At 37.6% G+C, this 18,116-nt stretch overlaps 1 protein-coding gene across 11 annotated transcripts in view; it reads left to right on the plus strand.

The window, feature by feature from the left end:
* Positions 1 to 18,116, plus strand: part of Cd109 (CD109 molecule) — a 169,280-nt gene that overhangs the window by 72,034 nt on the left and 79,130 nt on the right. For all 11 annotated transcript variants that reach the window (XM_048805689.1, XM_048805690.1, XM_048805691.1 and 8 more), the window contains one exon: positions 1,660 to 1,785. In XM_048805689.1, coding sequence (XP_048661646.1) covers positions 1,660 to 1,785 — 126 coding nt within the window. The remainder of the gene's footprint in view (positions 1 to 1,659; positions 1,786 to 18,116) is intronic.

Raw genomic sequence — 18,116 nt, forward strand, 5'->3', positions numbered from 1 at the left:
CAGCTTTCCCATGCCTCATGCTGTGGCAGGCCCAGTAGAGCCAGCTGCCAGTTACAATACTTGTCTCAGGAGTTGGCCAAGGGTACAGTGACCTGCTTCTTCTTGATCTGCCTTTGGTCACTGGTTTTAACAATTAGTTTCTAGCTTACTGCTTGATTCTCAATTGATTAAACTACTGCCTACTCAGTTCTCAGCACTGTGCTTACCCTAACTTTCATCTCCCTACTCTGGCAGAGAGATTTCTTCTGGTTTCTAATAACAGAGCCAACTCGTTAATTTTAGTCAAAGGACAGAGAATAAGAATCAGAGAAAACATTTGCTCCCTGCTGTCAGGAATTCAAATCTAGTTGGGAACAAAAATATTTTTTGTAAAATAAAATATATACAATAAACATTTTTTTTTTACTGCCTATACTAGTAAGTTACACTCAAGAGGAGTAAACTCCAGAGGTATTGAAGGTTCAGTGGTGCCCACATAGTCATTTTTGCCTGTTGGAGGTGTGTATGGAGGGTAAGAAGCTGGAGCTCATTTCACTAGTGATCAAAGAAGGAAGAACATTCCATGTAGCAACTGCAGAGGTCTAGATGTGTGGACTTCCTGGGTGAACTGCAAACAAATTTGTATGTTTGGAAGAAGATGTGTGTAGAAATGTAGATGGGGACAGATTGCTAAGGGCCTTGTAAGCCATGCAAAAGTGTGGAGAGTCCATTCTGTAGACTAAAGTCATCAGTATCCACTGGTCTATTAGAATGATCACTCCAGTGTTTACTCATTGCTTGCTACATGCCAAGAACTATGCTCAACATTTCAACCATGTACCTCATTCTCAGATCTATGTTTCAGATGGATCACACTGTGCAGTGGGAAAGCTGTATCAGAGGGGGCAGACTGGAGGGATGAGATTATTCGCAGTTGTTAGAAAACAGGATATGGTGGTGGACTGTGAGGATGAAAAGGAGAGAGAGACATAGAGAAAGAGAGAGGGAGAGGGAGAAGGAGGATGAGACAGAATTGATGGGGCTGGGAATGTGAGAGGAACCTGGGTTAGCTGCTGGAGTGCCTGGGGTGAGTACTCCATGAAGAGATACTGTCTGGGAGATTACAGGAAGACTCAAGTGATTTTCATCTATGTCCTTAGTTAAACATTTCTCTGATATGCTGTGATTGAATTGAAAGAGACCCGGATTTGAATGCTCAATTCCATCATGTGTTTGGTGCTAGAATATTGGGCCAGGCATTAGTTTTCTCAACTACGAGGTGAAGACAATGCAGTCCTGCAGAATTAGAATTATTTGAGACAAGGCAGAGTGCCTGACATAGTGAGACTCTAATAATTGGGGCCTGTTATTTCTACAGCAGATTTTTCTTTTGGCACCACCTTAAGTTTGGTGATGTCCATGTTGTAGAAGGAAACATGGTGCCAGGAATTAAAAGTTGGAGCAGAATCAAGATGTTCTCGGGGGAAATAGAAGAAAAAATTTTGATTTGTTTTCTTTAGTAGTGTAGACGTGACATTTCCCCAAACCTATCTTAGTGTCTTATTTTGGGGAATGTTCTGGATGTGTCTCAGGGTACTACAAACATCATTCCTAACCTAATAGGATACATGTGTACAGGGGCAACCTTTATATAGTTAACATGTGTGGTTTTTGTTTTAGGACCCCAAATCCAATTTGATCCAACAATGGTTGTCACAACAAAGTGAGCTTGGAGTCATTTCCAAAACTTTTCAAGTATCATCACATCCAATCCTTGGTGACTGGTCCATTCAAGTTCAAGTGAATGTAAGTATAAATGTGTTTTGGGGGGATATTAAAATGATTTAAATCATTCAGGTGGGAAAGTATATCCCAAGTCGCTTATTTAACAAATAGGAAAAAAATTAATATGACCATCAAGACAATATAAGTGGTTTATTTTTAATTTACCATGTTTATCAGTGGGTTAGCTATCATCAAAACATTTTAATCATTGTTATCTTTTTTCTATAATAAAATGTTTGAAAGCTAAAACCTTTTAGCATTTGGGTATAAAACTGATTAAATAAGTGTTTGCTTACTTATTACATGCATTGAGTATTTTAAAACTAAGAAATGACTACGTAGCTATTTACTTGGCAAATTTTATGTCTCAGAACAGTTCCTGGCAAGTGACTGAACTAACTAACCCTTTGTCTTTGTTTTAAGAAATAATGACTTTAAACAGTCATGTTGACCTCTGTTTCTTAAACCTTCTCTCTCCCCAGTGCCTTCACCTATTTCCTTTATTTGCTGCCAACTTGTGTAGCTCTGAGATCTAACAGGGCAGGGCATTAAAATACCTTCATCTCTCTGCCTCAGGTTTTCTCCTGTGCATTACTGTATGATACTTGAAGGTCCATTCAGTGTTTCCCCATTTTTCTTTGGAAATTTAAAAAATATATATTTATGAGTAAGAGCTGTAAACAATAATTCTATTAGTACAGGGCTTCTCACTATTGATGTTTGGACAAAAATTCTTTCTTGTGGGCACTGTCCTATGAACTGTAGGACATTGAGTTGTATGTGTGGCCTTTACCTACTAGATGCCAGTAGCAGCTTCCTCTCCCCTGAGTTGTGAAACAAAAATATCTCTAGTCATTGCCAAAGTTTCCTGTGAGGGAAATACCCTCCTCCTGTACCACTGAAAGCTACAGTATTAGAAAGAGTAATCACTCATTAACCTAAGATCTGAGTAAGATAAGAGTACCCAGTATTTAATAGGTGCCTCAATTTTAGGTATCATTATTTGGTGTTGGGGATGGAATCCAGGGTCTCAAACATGCTAGGCAAGTGCATTACAACTGAGTTACAACTCTAGGTGTGCTCCACATTTAATTTGTATTATCACAATCATTAATTAATAATTCTGAAAACAGATTTTATTAAACTCAATTTCTAGATGAGGAAAACAAAGTTTGAAGGAGTTTACCAATTTGCCAGGAAGCCTGGAGCCAAAAGCCTGTGCTCCAAATTAATCCTATAATTCCATAACCACAACATTATGGTAAAAATACCTTGAATCTGGGCCCTGGTTAGTAGATGTAAGAGGTAGTACACCTTTCTTCACATTCAAAGCAGTATCTTTTAGATGAGTTTAAAAGAAAAATGATAAATTATCAGTTTGGACATGAAATTATCCTTTTTTAAGGTCAAAAGTGCCTAATAGCAGCAATTTTATATGGTTTAACCTAACAGATAACCTACCTCCAGGCAAACTTGTTATTGATAAGAGGAACCTCAGTAAACAAATGGAAATACATGATTTTTTTTATCATATCTTAGAATTGTGATTCTATTTCTAGGAATTTCCATTCCCCAAAGAAGCAACCCAGGGAAAGAGCTTAGCTTAGTTTTTGAAATTTCAATTAAAATATTTAGTATTCTTAATTCTTTTTTTAAATACCTTTATTTAATTAATATATTTTTTTGTGGTTCTGAGGATCGAACCCAGGGCCTCCTCGCATGTGCTAGGCGAGCACTCTACCACTGAGCCACATCCCCAGCCCGTAGTATTCTTAATTCTTTCTTCAAAATTTTGTTCTTACTTTTGCTCTATTTAAAAGTAATGGGCTCTTCTTAACCCTTAAAAAGGAAGGCCATTCTGACACCTGATGAACCTTGAAGATATTATTTTGAGTGAAACAAACCAGTCACAAAAGGACAAATGCTGTGTGACATTTACAGCAGTCAAAATCATGGAAACAGAAAGTAGAATAGTGGTTTCCGGCGGGGGGTGGGGGGTGGGGGGTGAAGGGGCAACCGGGGTTGTTTCATGGTAGAGTTTCAGTTTTCTAAAATGCAAAGTTCTGGAGATTTGCTGCACAGAAATGTGAACATATTTAAACAGTACACTTAAAAATGGCTAAGATGGGAAATTTTTTGTTATGTATAATTTACCATAATTAAAAATAAAGAAATTTAAAGTAATGGGATATAAATTGGTCATTAAGTGCATAGTTGATATTTATTTTTTTATAATATGTATATTTTATAACCTACAAATCTATGTTTTTCCTTATGTCAAATAAAGAAAATATATTGTAAGTTTTTCTTTATGTAAAAACTAGGTGATATGTAAAATGATCTGCATGATCTGCATGAAATTACAGCTTGCATGATGCACTGTAGTTTGGAGTCTCGTGTAGGACTCAGTTGTGGGAACTGACCTATATGAAAGAGGATTGTGTTAGGGTCATAATAGGACTCTTTTTCCCCCCTCTCACCATGAACATTTAAAAACTTTTTTTTGGTCTTTTTTCCATATTTTTTTATTGGTACATCATAATTTTAAACAATAGTGGGATTGTTACATACTCATTTGTGCACACAGTATAATGACATAATTTGACCGATATCATTCCCCAGTATTTCCTCTTTGCTTCTTCTCCCTCCTGCTGGTCCATTTCCTCTACTCTGTTGATCTCCCTTCTATTTTCATGATATGTCCCACCTTTCTTTTCCTTTTTCCTCTCTTATTTCCACATAAGACAAAATGTACAACCTTGACTTTCTGAGTTTGGTGTATTTTGTTCCACATAATATTCTCAAGATAATCCATTTTCCTGCAAATGACATAATTCTATTCCTCATTCTGGCTGAATAAAACTCTTTTGTGTATGTATTCCATGTCTTTTTAATTCCATAATGGGGCTTTTGATACTTGCTTGATAGCCAGACTTCATATTTATGGATGTTTACAAGATGTGTTTACCAATTTTATCCTTTTTAATTTAGCAGAAGTTCTATTGAGCACACGATATGGTTTTAAAGAATATTGGAGGCCATGTTATAAAAAGTTTCAAACTTGTAGAGAAAAATGTTATGGGTAATTATTAAAAGCATGGTTGGGGCTGGGGATATGGCTCAGTTGATAGAGTGCTTTCCTAGCATGCACAAGGCCCTGGATTCAGTCCCCAGGAACACACACACACACACACACACACACACAGAGCATGATTGTAGGATTGGCATCTGAGGTCTTAAGTTATTTTATTTATTTATAATATAGCTAAGTAATAGCCAAAACAAAATGTTAGACAAATACAAAATTAGAGAAGACATAGGGGCACTGTTTTACAGAGAGAGAAGGGCTGGTGTTCAGGGGTTGCTTATAATGTAAACACTGGGCCTTCATACTCTTTGGTTTTATCAGCTAGTCCTCTCTGTAGTGTCATGTAATTATAATGAGTTTTAAGAAGGTTGGCCTGGCACAGCCAAGGTATTTTAGATATGTTCTCGTATTTATTCTGCATACTGTGTAATTCTGTAAGGTGGGCATGATTGTGCCCATTTTATAATGAGAATATCTTGGCCCAGCCACATAGAGGAACTTCCCAGGTATGCTCAGCTAGTAAGCACGAGTTGTTTGACTTCTCATTTGATCTTTAGTTCAGTTTGGAGTAAAAGGCTGCTTTCTATTCATTTTATTGCTTTAAGATTCTCAAGCTCTCAGTCTGGGGTTGTGGCTCAGCAGTAGAGCGCTTGCTTAGCACATGTGAAGCCCTGGGTTTGATCCTCAGCACTACATAAAAATAAATAAAAGTAAAAGTATTGTGTCCAACTATAACTAAAAAACAAATATTAAATATTAAAAAGGATTCTTAAGTTCTCTATATTAGAGCAATAAACTTCATAATGTCCACAATCTATAGATATATAAGTATTCTGTAGACTCAGTTCTTTTCTTAAACTGAGGAACAAAATTCTTTAATTTTTTTTCTCCCGTAGTTGTGTGGGGCCACATGCTAAAAACAGCAAACCAAGTATTCTTTAACTCTTTTAGCTGTCTAAAGCTGAAGAGCACACTTGGCCTGTGGAGAGGTTGTGGTATGGGGTGAGGGTGGGGGTGGGGAGGCAGATGCAAAGTGAGGAAGCACAGAGACAAGACACTTGAGCTTGTAGAGAAGGAGGAAAGTGTTGGCATTTGTGAGACTAAGGGGAGAGGGAAGGATTTGTGTAGAGGCAGGGAAAATGGAAGAGTACCTGTGTGTCTGGAGATTCCGGAGAAGTTTAGTATTACTGGAGCATGTAGAGAATGATGGAAATTGGAGACGAGGAAGCATACTATAAATTTTAAGGAGTTTGGATTTTATTTTCAGTTCTCCATGAGTCAGTTGTTTATCCATCCATCCATCCATCCATCCATCCATCCATCCGTCTAATGTGTGTTGAGGGATTATAGTGCTCTAATGAATATAAGAAAGCTAAACATGTGATATCTATTTTCAAATATCATAGCTGTGGTGATATGAATAATATTATTCAATGTCACAAGGGTGACAGAAGAATACAAGGCACTGGGGCTGGGGATGTGGCTCAAAGCCGTAGGGCGCTCGCCTGGCATGCGTGCGGCCCGGGTTCGATCCTCAGTACCACATACAAACAAAGATGTTGTGTCCGCCGAAAACTAAAAAATAAATATTAAAAAATTCTCTCTCTCTCTTGAAAAAAAAAAAAAAAGAATACAAGGCATACAAGGCACTGTAATAACAGCAAAGGATTCCATAAGATGGTTGAGCTACCTTGGTGATAAAGAGTGTTTATTGTAAAGATGAGTGCCAGTGCTTTTGGGGCTGTTTTCCCGCCTTATGGGCCTTCATTTTTTTTTTCACTTTTCCACCAACCTTTGAGATGTTCTCATCTAGATATGAATGGGGCTGGTTACACTGGCCCAGAGCCCCAGAAGCAAACCTCTTTTTGAATGGCTGGCTGTCTCCTGATGGGCTGCCCTTGGGTCAGCATGTCCTTTGCTGGTCCATTCAGAAACCACCTCTGCACAGTGAACAACAAGGGCAGTTTTAGCTGGAGGAAAAGTCCTAAGTGATTAATTTGTTCAATAAGTGGTGGACAGAATAAGGACCAGTGATAAGAAGAGTAAGAGAGTGGAGGAAATTTGTAGGAGAGATCTTTCTGTTCAAAGATCAACAAAATTTCTTATGTAGCAGTTATGGACTTGAACTCTCATATTGCTTTGGTAGGGGGAAAAACACTCTTAAGGAAATTTAGTTGCTTAACAAATTAAAAAAATATTCACAAGATCTAACCTTTTCTCACCTCTTTGATCTTAACTTCCACCTTACCTTAAGCTCTGTGCTTTAGAATACTATATTCTTTTTAAAAACTATTTATTTCTTAGTTTTTAGGTGGACACAATATCTTTATTTTACATTTATGTGGTGCTGAGAATCGAACCCAGTGCCTCACGCATGCTAGGCGAGCGCGCTACCACTTAAGCCACATTCCCAGCCCTAGAATGTTATATTCTTTATATCTCTTGAACTCGCAGTCTGTCTCATCCTAGAGCTTTTCCTCATTCCATTCCCTCTGCCTGGGATGCTATTTTTTTCTCCTGGTATTCTAGCTACTTGCTTTTACAGGCATTCTCTAATGTGGCCAAACCCCTCCAAACATTCCCCTAGCATTCTGTGCCCCTCTCGTTGCATTCATGTCCTTTTAGTTGGTGGTCCCTAATAGACTGTGCTCTTTATAAGGGTAGCTACTGTTGTTCACCCCTCCATTCCTGGGACCTAGCACAGTGGTTTACATATAAGCAGCAGTCAACAGTTATTAAATGTCCTGAACTAAATACAGTCCCCCTTTCTACATTTTATTAAATATCTGTTTCCTTTTGAAGGCAAGCATATTTATCATGTACTTCTTATTGCTGATGAAATATTAACTTGTGTCCCACAACTATGAAAAAAAAACCCCAAAAAACAAAAAACAAAAAAACAAAAAACAAAAAAAACAAAAAACAAAAAACAAAAAACCAAGCCATCCTTAAAAAAACTTTTTAATGGCCACCAGGGGTCAGTAGAGTCAAAGAAATATTTGGAAATGCCACCCAGACTATCTTCATCTCTGGTTTTTGTCCTCTGTTGACTCCTGAGCATCACTAAGGACTATATATTGCTTATTATCAGCTTTTCTTTTTAGCAGTGAATAATGACTATGGAGGAAATATATTTATTATAAAATAGTCCACCATCATAGATTACGTTTTTACTTTCCTGAGGCAGTGACCATACTCAGTATAAAACTCAGTGAGGGGAAACTTATTTTCAGTACAATATTTTGAATCCCATTTGTCTGAAGATAAGGTATGCAATGATGTTATCATCACCACTGAAGGCCAACGTATTAAAAATACAGGACTTATCAGATTATTTGATTCATAGTGACTGTGTGGATAATCAGAAAGTGGCTTTCTTTAAATACACTTTCTTTTAGGTCAGAAAAGGGTCCTTTAGTGAAACACATTTGATGGACTCCATGGCTTTTATCCAATTATAACAAGTTAATTGTAGAAGATTAAGATAATGTGTCATTTATTTTACTGTTAACCTTTCTGGAATAACTTAAATTGCATTTGACCTTCAAGTATTGCTTTCACCTTCAGTATTTTTAATGATGAATTATGAAATGATGAGTACTTATTTTGATCTAAGTTTTACTCTTTTTTTTTATGTCCTTCATTGTGTGGTATATGGTGGAAGGACAAGGACAGTTTATATATTAACGAACCTATGATTTTTTTTACAATGCTTTTTTTAAATATATGTTTTTTAGTTGTACTTGGACACAATACCTTCAGTTTATTTATTTATTTTTATGTGGTACTGAGAATCGAACCCAGTGCCTTGCATGTGCTAGATGAGTGCTCTACTGCTGAGCCACAACCTCACCCCTCAAAGGCTATTTTAATTGTAGAGGAACTCTTGATTATTATTTTGAAGTCTTCTTAAAGTCCTTTGCTAATTTAAAATTAGTAAAATTTCATAACAACACTGACACATTTTGGTGTTATTTATGCATATGCTTAATTTGCATAATTGCATCAAATGTGCAGTTTTTTTTTTCCTGCTTTGGGGACTATACTTCTGTTTAAAATTTTTTTTCTTTAATTGTAGGTGGACATAATATCTTTATTTATTTCTTTTTCCCTGCTGCTGAGGATTGAACCAAGTGACTCACATGTACGAGGCAAGCGCTTTACCACTGAGCTATGGCCCCGGCCCTGTACTTCTCTTTAGAAGAATTGCCGTCTCTTCTACCTCTCCCATACTTTGAGTGCTCAGTTCTCTTCTGTCATTTCTCCTTCAGCTTCCTTGAACACCAAGCCTCCCCTCAAAGGGAAGAGGTTTATTTTTAGCTGTGACATTTCAGCATTGAAGTATGTTTTATGGGGCTGTCATACTTTAGCTACATTCTAGGTTAAGTGGGGAAATGTGTTCTGATTTGAATTAATGTGCAAATACACTATGCAAAGATAACTTGTTTTAAAAGTTAGACCTTGCTTGTTTTTTTTTTTTGTTTTTTTTTTTTTTGCAGTGCTTCTCTGGGCATTTTATCTTTTTGGTGGTATTGATGTCTTTCCCAAATAGTTGCAGTTTTCCTCTGTTTTTTAAGTTGCAATAAAATACACATAAAGTTCACTGTCTTAATCATTTCCAAGTGTATAGCTCAGTGGAATTAAGTATATTCATATTATTGTGCAACCATAACCACCATCCATCTCCAGAGCTCTTTTTGTCATGCAAATCTGGAACTCTGTACCTATTAGACAATCACTCCCAATGTCCCTCTTTGTTCTACCTTTGGCAACCACCTTTCTGCTTTCTGTCTCTGATTTTGACAAATGCTAAGTACTTTGTATCAAGGAAATTCTAGGAAATTATATTTGTTTTTTTGGACGACATTTTGAGAAGTACTGACAAATGACTAGAGAGTGAGGCGTCTTTAGTATTTATTCTATTGAGAGACATTGTTGTGTAATGGACACTGTATGGAACTGGGGACAGGTTATCTGAATTATTTGAATTTCCTAGTGGTGACACTCTCAGCTATTTACTTTATCTCTCTAGGTGACTAGCTCAGTAGATCTCCCTGCATCTTAGACATACTAAATGAGAATTTTTGGGACAATCTATATTTTTACAATAGCATCTCTGGTGCTTCTGATACACGCCAGCTTGGGAACTATTAAGCCCGATAATCTTGTAGTCTCTTGTAGCCATCACTGAAGTTTCTCAGCCTTTGTCCTAATCTTCAGTGTTGAGAACGGGAACAAGAAATAGAATGCTCATAATAGAAAACTCAAATAGATTCAAAGCTTGAAATTTCTCTTTTGGGAGACTGTATAATAAATTGTGAGTGTCAAATTATTTGTAATTAATAAACAATTTTCATTGAATTGTTCCTTTGCTCATAACAGTGGCATCTACTTTCTCTAGAGTTAGTTGTAGAGGGCTGCAAAGATCTTACTACTTTTCAAAGCTTTTCAGAATACTCCTTATCTTTCCCAGTCTTGCTGCCCTGCTGTTGCCTACTAGGTCAACTTGTATTCACTGTCAGGAGCTGTTTTTCCTTTGCAAATGATCACATCTTTGTTTGGACAAATCTTGTCCCTGAAGCACTCTACAAATAGCATCTGGTAACCCCTCTGGCTTGTGATGACAACTTAACAGGAAGCACGAAGGGTAGAAAACAGTGGCATCTTCTCTGGAATGTTGATGAGGCTTCCAAAATACTGTTGCTGGCCTCTGCTTATAAGAAGAATGCTTTTTTTTGCAGGGAAAGATCTCCAGTTCTTACTTGAATGTGCAGTGAGAAAGTGAGAGAGGAATTGGTTTTAGAATGCTGATTTCTTGGTAAAAGTGTCATACTTTGTTCTCCATTCCTCAGAGCCTTTAGAGACAGCACTATGACAGCACTTGTTGATCAGTGTCTTTTTTTTTCATTTAACAAATATTGTGAAAAGATACACATAACATTGGATTTGCCATTTAATCAGTTCAGTGGTATCAAATACCTTCACATTGTGATGCCACCATGACCACTGACCAACTCCAGAATTTGTTTTATTTTCTCAAATTGTGACCAGTGTAGTTAAAAAAATATGTCTCACTCATTAGACTGTTAGATCCTGACCTGTTTTATTAATTTTTATATTTATTCTGATATGGCATTTGACCTGTTATAGGAGCTTGTTTATGTTTGTGGGTTGAAAGAAAGTGAGAATGGAGTGAAGGAACAGTTTCTCCTGAGCTCCTGCTATCAGTTATTATCATTTGTGATGTTCTTTGACTTATATTCATTCTATGCTGTATGGTTCTGCAATTTAGTAAGAATATGTTTATTTTTTTTTTCATTTTGAGAACTTCAGCCAGTGGGGAATATGACTTTTGGATTAATTTTCTGGACTTCCTGATTTATAAAATTAAAAAAGATTGCAGTCAACTTGTATTCACTGTCAGAGCTGTTTTTCCTTTGCAAATGACCACATCTTTGTTTGGACAGATCTTGTCTTGATGGTTCTAATTCCTCATAAAATTTAAACTGTCCTTACAGTTTTCATTGCAGATTATTCCTATGACTTTATTGAGCCATTTGATCTATTACTGCCAGTTCTTTGATGGTGTGCATTTTAATTTCTGAGAACCCTGTGACATTTTTTTTTTTTTTTTGATACTGGAGGTTGAGCCCATGGGCATTTTACCAGTGATCTATACCCCAGCTCCTTTAAATTTTTTTTTTTTTGTATTTTGTGATGGGGTCTTGCTAAGTTGCTGAGGCCTTGGACTTGTGATCCTCCTGCTTTAGACTCCTGAGTTGCTGGGATTACAGGCCTGTACCATTGCACCCGGCTGATGTGAATTTTTGTGAGGAATTCTTATGTTGCTCTTTCTCTCTCTAGGAACCACCCTTAGGAGTGCCTTACTTTCAAATGTCTTGTCCCTATCCCTCATCTTTTTAGCATCAGTTAGAAAACTTTAGGATCAGACCTAAGTATGTCATTATCATCAGTAACATTGAAGATCTAAGGAAACCCCAGCACATACTGTGGGGTTTCAGAACTGGAGAGATTAGACATCGCTTGGGTCCATCTCCTCATTTTATGGAGGAAGAATCTGAATGAAGGGTGGTGATATGGTAAGATTCATATAATGTATTATAGTAGGGTTTGGGTGAGAAGCTAGATTTCTTGATACTTTCAGCCCTATAAAATTAAAATGTACAGCTATTGCTGTTTTAAAATGATCACTTTTTTTGGTGTGAATTTAGATGTCATCAGAACCTGCTCTACCCATTGATGGAGAAGATGCTGTTGTGTGGTTTGAGGGTGTCACATGGATCACCTCGCCACACATTAGATTGTTCCTATGTGTCTCAGATCTTGGCCACAACAGCCATGCCTTCTGAGTGAGCATGTGAGACTAGGAGACTTGGGTTTTAGCACATAGGTTATCTGGTAACCATTATCCATTACTGTATTATTAGAGATTAGCTAGCATTTAGCCAGCCATATAATCTTGGTCATATAAGGCATAAAAAGATTAATCTTCAAAATAACTTTATTTTGAAGTAGATTCACAGGAAATTGCAAAGGCAATATAGAGAGGTCTTGGGTATCTTTTATGTAGTATACCCAATGGTGATATCTTCATGACTATAGTACCACATCAAAACCAAGAATTTGACATTTGTGTAATATATGTTTATAGTTCTATACGATGCTTAATTTTCAGTGGCATAGAGGGAATTTTGGAATATTATAACTTGCTGGTGCTGACTGGAGGTGACAGTACCAGAGTGGGGTGCTAAAAAGGATTATTAGTCTTCCCCTGGATGAATTGAGGAGTAAAGGATAAGAAACAGAATTCTGTTACTGCAGGGACAATTTTCTCATTAAATATGAAGCTGTGGCTATGTTACTGCTTTTTCCAAGCCTTGCTTGCCAGAGTTTCCAAAAAAGGTAGTCATGTTATATGTTTTTACAAACCTTAATTCTTTGGGAAAGAGAGGGCTATGTGAGTGATTTTTGTTTGTATGTTTCTAGTTAGTACTGTTCCATCAGGGAAAGCCAGTGTTTTTTCTTGTATGGTGCAATGTACTTGAATAGCAAATGGGAAAACTTTTTAGGAATGAGTATGCCTGTGCCACTGGATGCCTGACCACTTTCCTTCTCACTGGAGCCTTGTACAGTTCATGTCTGACATCTGAGGTAGCTCCATTTCCCCCAAGTCCTATCATTATGATTAACTCTCAGGTATAGAATGACTTCAGCTCTTCAGATGGTTAGTTCCAGTCTTCATGAGCAACAGAATATTTACAATATTTTCTGAGGAGGGACTCAGGAAAAGTCTGTCTCATAGGAAATTCTGGTTCCTCCCTCCTCATCTCAGGTAGATTCTCTCCCGCTCTGCTTCACAGAACTCATCAGATGGGTCTTTCTTCAACTCCTATCTGCCTCTGTGTCCATCTCATGCTTACTGTTCTACAGAAAAGATGTTATTCTTCATATCTAAGACCAATACTTCTACTCTGCCTTGGTTTCTCCCTTCTACTGCTATCTCACAAAATTTACAGTACTAATAACCTCTCATTTCTCCTAGATCATCAACCTGGATCCCTTTCTCTCCCAGATCATTCCACAAAATCTATTATATTTAAGTCTTTCACATAAACAAACAGAAATAGAGCACTTTGACCTTATATACCTCTACAATGATTTCATACTCCCTATCTAGCCAGTCTTCTAAACAGAATCTCTTTGCCTCCATTTTTCCAACTCACTCCAGTTTTGTTTTCCTGTTTTCCAGCTAATTGACTTATTCTGCATTCATCTAGTTGTACAAGTGGGTGGCCTTGGAGTTCTCCTTAACAGCTCACTCATTTCCTACTCATATACAGACCATTACCCATTCCCATAATGTTTACCCTTTAATATTCTTCAGATATTTAGATTATAAGACACATGATTCGGTAGCTCTGGGGTGGGAACCAGGATCTCTATATATTAAGCTCACCATATTTGATCCTGCTGCTCAGTTGGGTTAAAACCCTTACAGAAGTAGATGGCAACTATAGTTTAGACCACAGATGTTTATGCCCTAAACAGGAAAGGAAAGGATAATGTAAGTGCTAATAAGTGAGTTAATCCACTGAAATGGATTAACTGGTGGTAAACATAGGCAGGTAGGTTGTAGCTGAAGGAAGTAGATCACTGGGTGTGTGCCTTAGGGGTTTGCATTTTGTCCTTGGTGAGCAGAGCTCTCTCTTTGTTTCCTGGTTGCCATGTCCTGAGCTGCTTCTAAGTTTTTACTTTCCCCCCTCGCAGCCAATTCTTCACTCAGCAGTAAAAGGAATCTAAACATTTTTGGATCTTGTTATTCTCTAGGTTAAAACTCTCCAAAGACTTTCCATTGCTCTCAGAATAAAATTCATACGTTTTACTATGGCCTACATAAGGCCCTACCTGATCTGGCTCTTCTTTCCCCATCTCATCTCCAGATGTCTTAATTCTTGTAGGTTTAATTCACAGGCTTTATCATAGTTTGTAATTATGTACTTATATGTGTGATTATTTGATAAATATCTTTCTACTTAGGAGAAAATCTCCATTCAGGGAAGATATATCCCCACCCCCCAGCACAGTGCTGTTGAAGGAGTAGATGGATGAATGCATTGCTATGTTTGGGCCTCAGTCTTGATGGTTCTGATTCGGTAGCTCTGGGGTGGGAACCAGGATCTCTATACATTAAGCCCACCATAGTTGATCCTGCTGCTCAGTTGGGTTAAAACCCCTACAGAAGTAGATGGCAACTATAGTTTATAGATGGAGTTTAGACAATAGATGTTTAGGCCCTAAACAGGAAAGGAAAGGGTAATGTAAGTGCTAATAAACACTTATAGTCATTTTGTGAATCCTGTTGACTCCATCATTCCTCTAGGTAGGCAAATATACATCTAATGGGGCTGGTGTTGTAGCTCAGTGGTAGAGTACTTAGAGTGCTTGCCTAGTATGTGTGGCGCACTGGGTTTGATCCTCAGCATCACACAAAAAATAAATAAATAAATAAATAAATGAATAAAACAAAGATATTTAAAAATATACATCTACTGACACTTTTATAGGATGATATTTTCATTGTGATTTCTTATTTATTTTTAAACTCTTTGCCAATTTTATGGTAAAGATAAAAGAGGAGAAAAGACAGGCTGTTATGTGATTACTGTTATGCTGGCAATAGATTTTAAACAGAGCCAAGTTAGTAAGGATCTAAATAAAGCTAAAACTATGTAACTTTTTTCTCATGTGCTAGATCAGAGGAAACACCAGCCAGGAAACATCTGAAGATGATAAAGACACCCTATTTTCAATGAGCTTAAAATTGGGAGGCTTCATGTAGTAAATGCAAAGAGTATTATTGGATTGGAAGTTATGAAATCCTGTGCCCCCGATGAGGGATTGTGGGCAAGTTGCTTCAGCTCTGAATCTTAGTTTCCTCAACTGTACAATATAAGACTTGGATCAGAGAGCTTCACAGCTTTCCAAGTCCATGTAAATAGGTGGGGCAAGAGGGACCTTAGGACTTGAATGGGGATGAGTGGAGGTGGCAGTGAATGGGGCTCTGAGTTAGGTGACAGAGTCCTAATGTTGGGAGCAGAAATGTGCCTGGAATGAGGGCTTGTAGATAGTAGCAGTCAAAGAGAAAGTCGGAAGAGTTTGTGAGCTGACCTGTGGAGGGTATTGGATACCAGGTTTAAGTTTTAGATTTCCTTTTATAGAAAGTAGAAAGCTCTAAATAGTTTTATTTCTCTTTCCTTTCCATGCTAATCAGTGTTACAATTTCATATAAACTTCTGAGGACAAAGAAAGCACACACACACACACAAAGTGTGTGAATGAGCTTCTTGAATTATAAATGATAAAATCTTACCTTTTCAATTTTTCTGATTGTTAAAGCAATGCATAATTAAGATAAAAATATCTAAACATTACACATTGGAAAGTATAATACCCTTATGATAAACTCCCAAACAGAAAAATCATTAACATTTGTTGTCTTCTTGTTGATTTTTGTAGAAGTTTTTAGGTAACAATTAAAAAAAATTAATACCTCCATTTTTATGCCATGCTGAGGATTGAACCCAGTGTGCCTCATGCGTGCTGGGCAAGTGTTCTACTTCTGAGCTATGCTCCCAGCCCTAGGTAACAGTTTGACATGATTGAAGCAGCATTTTAGGAAGCTCATTTTGGTAGCAATGTGTGGTTTTGATAAAGAGGGGAGAAACTGAAGTCCGAGGATTAGGATCATTGGTTAACAAATATCTGAATATCTTCTGTGTTAGTGTGTAATAGTCCAGTCTGAAGGTCATAAGGGACTCTATGAGGGGTGTAGAAAATATTAAAGCGGAATGGATGAATTCAAGAGACAGTTTAAAGGAAGAATCATCCAGTGACTGAGTGGGTCATGATTAGGGCAAAAGAGAAAGAGGAGCAGAAGAAGGTGATTGAAATTTCAGATGTAAGTCTTTGTGAGTCATTTGTTAAAGCTTTGGGGAGGAAGCCCAGTTTAGGGAGGGAGATAAGCAAAAGATATTTGGACTGAATTATCAGAAATTACCACATTTAGAATCTCAGAAGAGGAGACACTCAGAGCATTGGAGAAAAGACAGCCAGACCCCGGAAGAGAGAGCCAAGAGAGTGCAGGCACAGAGCAGTGGGACAGAGGTTCAGAAAGAGTGGCTACAGTGTCAGGTGCTGAGGAGGCCTTAAGGAGAACAAGCAGAGAGAAGGGATGGGCAATTAGAGGCCAGCTGTGCTGTTTCCTGGACATCCTCTGGTGCTGTGAAATGGTAGAGGTATTTTCCAGATTACGGGTGTCATAAAGAGTGGCTTGTTTGAAACTTTTGTTCTGAGGAAAGAGTGAATATGGTGAGGATAGCAGCAAAAGACTGTGTAATTTCCTTCATGTTGTAGTATTCTCAGGGTATTCATATTCATGCTTGACATGCTTATGTTAGGCAAACCTTTGTGAATTGGCCTAGAACTGATTGCTGTGGAAAAACATCTTACAAGTTGGAAATTTGGCTATCTTCTTCATCCTCAGCCTTTCATAGAAGAACAGCTGCCTAGTTCTCTGTGCCCAGTTATTTCATGTAACCGTGAGGTTGGTAAGATTGAAAATTTGTTACTCAACAGGTATAATAGTAATAATAAAAAGCCCCACAATGTTATTCTTTTGCCATTTAGTCCTGTTCTTTAGTACTAATTAATCGTTTTTGGTTATATTCAACCTCTCCCTGCATACCAATCTACATTCAGTAACTCATATGTACTACTCCAAAAAACATAGTGCTCCCTTCTCCCAGCGTGGGTCTTCTTTGGTATGGCTCCCTGTCTCCAACTTACTGGGCTGCCTTTAGTTCTTCCTGGTTGAATTGGGAGAAGGGAAGAGAGAGGAACTATAAAAAAAAATTCTTGTTATTGCGCTGGGGATGTGGCTCAAGCAGTAGCGCGCTTGCCTGGCATACGTGGGGCGCTGGGTTCGATCCTCAGCACCACATAAAAGTAAAATAAAGATGTTGTATCTACCGAAAACTAAAAAACAAATATTAAAAAATTCTCTCTCTCTTTAAAAAAATTCTTGTTATGTATAAAGATGAAATATATGAGTTTGCAAATATTTATCCTACAAAATGTGGTTCACAGTAACAGTGTTGTCATGGGGCATAAGAACTCTCTGGGCTTAGAAGGCATTTAAAACTAGCACTTTTTCTTTTTCAAATTGATTTGTGGGTTATTATTTTTTCTTTTCTTTTTTTTGTGGGAAGGGTACTGGAATTTGAATTCAGGGGCACTGACCACTGAGCCACATCCTCAGCCTTATTTTGTATTTTATTTAGAGACAGGGTCTCACTGAGTTACTTAGTGCCTCACCATTGCCTAGGCTGGTTTGAACTTGAGATCTTCCTGCTTTAGTCTCCAGAGCAGCTGGGATTACAGGCATGTGCCATGCCTGGCTCCTTAGTTCTAAGCATTTGTTTTTGAATCTAGAAGCCAAAGTTGAAAGAAACTGACTTGCATTTATGAATATTTGTAAATGGTCATGTAGTGTGCCATATTCCTTCAAATTTGTTAAAAATAGAAACTCTGAAGAGCTGGATGACTTCATGATTAGAGAAGGAAAACTCTGTAACTGGAATAGATGGTTTCAATAATTCATACGTCTGCAATTTGTACCCTAGTCATAGCATGACTTCTTAGAAGTCCTTCCTAGAAGGCAGTAAAAATGTTTTCTCTCTTTCCC

The sequence above is a fragment of the Marmota marmota genome, unplaced genomic scaffold (assembly GCF_001458135.2).
Source record: "Marmota marmota marmota unplaced genomic scaffold, marMar, whole genome shotgun sequence".
NCBI classification, from domain to species: Eukaryota; Metazoa; Chordata; class Mammalia; order Rodentia; family Sciuridae; genus Marmota; species Marmota marmota.